Source organism: Elephas maximus, chromosome 6 (genome assembly GCF_024166365.1).
Source record: "Elephas maximus indicus isolate mEleMax1 chromosome 6, mEleMax1 primary haplotype, whole genome shotgun sequence".
Lineage (NCBI taxonomy): Eukaryota > Metazoa > Chordata > Mammalia > Proboscidea > Elephantidae > Elephas > Elephas maximus.
The window spans coordinates 70,061,589-70,067,588 of NC_064824.1; the positions used below are offsets into that span (position 1 = coordinate 70,061,589).

The 6,000-nt window shown below is 40.6% G+C and overlaps 1 protein-coding gene across 3 annotated transcripts in view; it reads right to left on the bottom strand.

Moving 5' to 3' along the window:
• The window catches only part of SLC25A12 (solute carrier family 25 member 12), a 96,625-nt gene extending 91,586 nt beyond the window's left edge, over nucleotides 1–5,039 (bottom strand). Inside the window, exons 1-2 of one of the 3 annotated variants that reach the window (XM_049887432.1) lie at nucleotides 4,938–5,039; nucleotides 3,928–3,981 (exon numbers count right to left, since the gene is read on the bottom strand). In XM_049887432.1, coding sequence (XP_049743389.1) covers nucleotides 3,928–3,981; nucleotides 4,938–4,949 — 66 coding nt within the window. In that variant the 5' untranslated portion in view covers nucleotides 4,950–5,039. Of the gene's footprint in view, nucleotides 1–3,927; nucleotides 3,982–4,583; nucleotides 4,719–4,937 lie in introns of those variants that run through there. The other 2 variants (XM_049887433.1, XM_049887431.1) reach the window with 2 other exon arrangements.
• Nucleotides 5,040–6,000: the final 961 nt, after the last annotated feature.

Here is a 6,000-nt window from a genome sequence, read left to right on the forward strand (position 1 = left end):
CAAGTGCAAGCTTTTAAGACCTCAGATGTTACCACCAAAGTAGCATGTAGAGCATTATCTTCATGAACCATGTTATGCCAATTGACCTAGATGTCCCCTGAGACTATGGTCCTTAGATTTCAAGCCCAGTAACTCGTCCTGCGAGGTGTCTGGTTATGTCTAGGCTGTTTCCATGACTGTGCACCCTGTACGCTCTATTATATATATGAGTATACATGCAGCAAATGCATGTGAATAGAAATATCCAGAGTCAAACCTATATACGCATGTGGGTGTACTCCCAATGCTTTACTCTTATAAAGCCCTTCTCATGAAAGCCTGCACACATTAAATCCACTAAACACAGATACACTAACACTTCCAAATAGGAATATTTTGTTGTTTATAAGACAAATGATTTTCTAGCTATACTGACTACATATCAATTTAGATAGTTAATGCCACAGATCTAAGTTTTACAAAGAGGAGTTTTCCATTGTATTCTAAAATTTAAAATTAAATCTTCCCTCTGTAGTCTTTAAATAGCTCAAATGATGCTGGACTTAACTGACCCCAAAATCTTACCAAAACTAACTCATATTAATAACAGAATAATCTATATTTTAGCCTTCAACTATACCCTTTTCATTCTTTAAACTTTCATTCTCCATTGTTTACCTCCTTCTGTTTCCCGTTTCAATTGTGGATATCACTTATAAATCAGTCCCTGATCCTTTGCCCTATTTATTTTATATTTAATTCCCTTGACCCATACAAATTTGTATCCGTCCAAACCTGACTTTAACTTATTGGGACAGACTTATTTAGCAACCAAACTTAAAAAAAAACTCAATATAGAATCTTTATCAATTCGCCTCCATCCTAAAAATGCCACTATTCCTTCCTTTACTTTCATCTTTAATACCAAATTCAATACATTCTTCCCTTACAAAGTCCCTGGTATTGTCCTTCCTTTCTAATCCCCAGCTATTAGCCACTCCAGGTCATTATCTCCCATGTGTATTATTTCAATAGCCTCTTAGCTGACCACCTTCCTACTTCCAATTTTTCCACACTTTATCCAACATACACAAAAAGCTGCCAGAATTCACCACTTTGATTTACTCACTCAGAAACCCACAGCGCCTCCCCACTGTTTCAAATCCAAATGCCTTGGCCAACTGTTCTAGATAGCTACAATGTAAGGACACTTTTTTCCATCAAGACACCAAATGACTAGATCTTTTTTTAGGTTTTTAACAAAACACAGCTGTCATTAGCCCCTTCCATACCTCTATCTTTCAAAAATCACCCCGTTTCAAGATCCTACAAACAGCATAGTACAAGGGTGAAGAGTATGTGTTCTGGAGTTTGATTTGAATCTGGCCTCTGTCACTGATGGACTAACTAACATTAATCAAGTCATTTAATCTTATCCATGTAACAGGGATAATAAACCTACCTCATAAGGTTGTTATGAAAATCTACATAATGCACTTAAAGTATTAGACCAATTTCTGGCACACTTAATAATCAATAAATGCTAGCTGCTGTCATTATTATACCATGTATTATTATTACCATGGCCACGCAGATCTGGGCAAGCCAAGCTGCTTGCTGTACCATAGATCATGCATTTGCCCTCACTATCCTTGACCCCCCTCAAACAGACCATTAGAGTTGGAAGGAGCCTCAGGTAGGAGCTAGTCTAATCACAAGTCCATCACCATTCAAATCTTGGCTCAATCATCCTCTCTCATTATTCAACTTGATATCTGCTTCAGATCCAAACACAAGCACATGGCACAGAGCAAACAGTCCTCAGTAAATATGTGTTGGGAAAATACATTAAGTGCTAAATACATACATAAAAAAAGAAAGAAAATGTTGTTGTCGAGTCAATTCTGACTCATGTCGAGTCCATTCTGACCCTATAGGACAAAACAGAACTGCTCCATAGGGTTTCCAAGGAGTGGCTGGTGGATTCAAACTGCCAACCTTTTGGTTAGCAGCCAAACTCTTAATTACTGCGCCATCAAGGCTCAAAGGCGTATATAATTAGTATATACGTTTATCTCCTATTATCTCTGAAGTATTAATACACCATACGCATCTATAATAAAATTTCAAGTAGCTATAATTTGAAGTAATCAAGGAAGGAATCAAAATCTAATATGTTACTTGGTAACCATTTTCAAGTTGATTTAACTAGCTATAGCGTATCTTTCTAGCTGCTTTACGCCTTCGTGAAGGTAGGTGTCTACGTTCTCTCTCTCAATAATGCCTGGGTCAATACTTTTACCATTAGTGCTGAATACTTAGTTATGAATTCCAAAAATTTTAAATATAAAAAGGGCACAAAATAATATGTAAAAAGAGAATGTGTAAAACATTAAATGAAAAGATAACATTTAAAAATTTTCAGAGAGCTAGTCACAGCTTGGCCTTTCTCCCCAAGCTCTCCCATCCCCAAAAAACACACAAACCCATACAGAATCACAGATTTTTTTCACAGAACTTTTAAAGCTGGAAGGAGCTCAATTCCCACTTCTTTATACCCTATCAAGTCACACATGAGGAGACAAAGCCCAGGAAGGTTAAATAATTAGCCTAAAAGTGCCACACCAGACAGCGGCAGGGCTGGGAACTGAACCCAGGGTTCCTGACACCTAGGTCGGTGCTCTTTTCACTACATCATGCAGCATGTCTATTTAATCTAGAAAATATAATTAACTATATCACAGGAACTCCTCACAAAACAATTGAGTATAATCATACGGTTTGGTTAATGCTGACATGTTTTTGGCTAGTCTCAAGAATACTAATGGGGAATAAAGGTTTCAAGCCATAATGGAGCATTTTTATTACAATTACTTTTGTCCTGGAAAAGATGCTTCCCGTATCAAATTTAAGATTACTATTTTCACTAATTCTTTTTCATGAATTACACATATGTATGGTCACCTATGCAGCCTCCCCTACAATAGCATAAGTACAACCACATGTCTCAGATTAAAAAAAAAGGCATCTATTCTAGGCTCATCAGCATATGTTAGAATCTGTTCCTAATATAGAATCATTGACTTTTGGAGTTGGAAGGAACCTTGAAGATCATCTCTCATTTTACAGAGGAAACTAAGGCCCAGCAGGGACCTGCCCAAGGTCAAAGTGCCTACACAAAAACCAGGTCGAGAACAGAAGGTTCTCAAAAGAAAATATCACAGAAAAAACAAGATTTTATGAAACACCTTAGCTTGTCTCCCTTTAAATCTACTTCTCAAGTACAACTTCCTAGGTAGGAAACTTTTGAAATTTAAGGAAGCGAAATGAAAACTAAACTAACTTTTTTGGTTTTATTTTTAAGCCTATGGCCAAGTCACTGATCCTTAAAGCTGAACGAAGTTAAGGTAGATAGGTGGAAGCATTTTAGAGAGTAACATTCTGTTAAAAAAAAAAAAAAAAAAAAAACCCTTGGCCTATGGATTTAATCTAAGTAGAAGGGAAAAAGACACAAATTAAGAATAGTTATAATATTTTTATCTAACAAGTTACATGCAAGACCGCTTATAATTATGAAAACTTTACAAACATGCAACTTGCAAGGAAGAAAGAATTGTAGTCACCATACCTATCAATTATACAAGCATGCCAATACAGTTTGAAATTTTATATCGGTACAATGCTTAAGGAAAACAGAAAATTCTTTTTAGTCTTAGGACACATAAAGAAAGCAGTAATTAAGAAAAACCTTTCATCAAACCATAATAAAAAGGAAAACCTATAATCAAGCTTTAATAAGAGAATTATAAGCTATATTGTCTAGCCATGCTTTTCAGAATACATGAAAATAGTCCATTTCTTCAAAGTTAAGGCCAGAAAAAGGCTAAAGGTTTACAATCTTTTTTTTTTTTTTTGCCAATGAAAAGCACACTACATAAGCCAATTTACCTGTAGGAATATGTTTCTTAACTCCTGAGGGTCACCTCGCTTGGTTGTCTGCACCTGTAAAGGGGAAAAAAAAAAGTCCAGTTAATGCTTCACTAGAGACTACACAATCTCTTCAGATAAGAGTTCACATCACTAACAATCAATGCTCTTATCTTTTATAAGGCCATTTAGTTTAAAACAAACCAAAAGCACTAACTGTGATAACAACCGTCAAACTGGAGATCTGTGACTAGAGGGTGGAAAGACAGGTGTGGAAAGCCTAAGGTAGCAAATCTATCAGACAGTGCTTCTTCTGGGCAGTAAGGGAAGATCATGACAATCAACCTTTTACTTCACTCTCCACCTGCTAGCAACGCAGTAGCAACTACCCACCTTCAAATCAAGAGGCCAGCAAGAGTGGGACAACAAAAAAGTTAAGACACCCCGGATTAATCTCTTGGCCTAGCAGCCTTTCTTTCCAGTGAAAAGCAATCCTAGCGTATAATTATCTCCAAGCGCCCCTTTTTCCCACCCAAACTAAAATATGAAAACTACTGCAATGTTTCCACATGATTTCTACATCCTGCAACCTGCAGTGCAAATGCCAACCATGGCCCCCGGCCGCACAGCGGCCCCAAATTACTCAATGGCTCACCCCATCCCCCACCGCAACACACCGATGTCTTAGCTATTTGCTGCTTTACATGGCACTTCCTCATACCCACTTCCCGATGCCCTCTAACTCTGGGTTCACGATTCCATGCACCTAGGGCAGGACATGACTCTTGCCTTCCCGACCTGTGGTCCTCACCAACCCCTCGAACTCACAATCCCTCCTCCTTCCCCTCCCCCAGCCGGGCATCCTCTCCCTCCGGTCCAAACCCTCACAGCTTCCCCACCCGCGAGCTGGTGCCCAGGAGGCGCTATCTAAGAACGAGGCAAAGAAGGAAATGGGAAGAGGTGAGGGGTGGGAGGGAGGGCTCCCGGTGTCGCTTATGCAATAAAGGCAACAGCGGAGGGTTGGGAGTCACCTTGACCGCCATGCTGTGCTCGGAAGCCGGGGACGAGCGAGTGAGCGAGCAGGGCCGAGCTGTCAGGGCGCGCGCGCGCCTCCACCCCGGCCGCGCCCGCCCACCCGCTCGCCGGCGCCGTGCGCGTCCCTATGCAAATAAGCTCGGGGCTGACGGCGTGGACGGGGGCGAGGTCCCGGCGGGAGCGCCCAGGAAGGAGCTGGCCCGGCGATCCGCGGGCGGGACCGGCAGAGGGAGGGAACGCATTTCCCACGGGGAAGACTGGCGTGCGAGCCCGGGATTCCGACGCGCAGAGTTGCTGCCGACAGCCGAGTCGCCGCCAAGAAAGCCTGGGTTTCCTAAGGCCTCTGAGTGGGTGTGGTTTTGGGCGCCGGCTTCAGCCAAAGTCCTTTTCCCCAAGGCTTAAAGGACCACGTGGGGCCTACACTGAGCAAGATATTTAAGGATCAAAGAATACGTCTTAATAATAATAATAATAATAAATGACTTAATGACAACTAATGGCAGATACTGACAATACAAAAGATTGGGAACCACTCAATGAACTTGACAAATATGCCCTTTAACTGTCATGGGCAGCTACACTTAATACTTTTTTGCTGCATGTATTATCATAAAGCTTTATATAATAGACTTACTCCACACTTCCAATCACCTAATTCCCTAGTGCAATGAGGTGGTGTGCACAAATGAAGTCACTCCTGAGATTCACCCTTCAGCCAAAGATTGGACAGGCCCATAAAACAAAATGAACTAAAGGGGCACACCAGCCCAGGGGCAAGGACTAGAGGGCAGGAGGGGACAGGAAAGCTGGTAATAGGAAACCCAGGGTCAAGAAGGGAGAGTACTGACATGTCATGGGGTTGGTAACCAATGTCAAAAAACAATGTGTGTACTGTTTAATGAGAAGCTAGTTCTGTAAACCTTCATCTAAAGTACAATAACAACAAAAAAAAAACTACCTATAAAAATTATATGTCAGTGTAGTAATTTAAAACTGTCTTTACACTGCAAATGATATTTGCAAACAAGAAAAAATCTTAACATTGTGCAACAACAACTT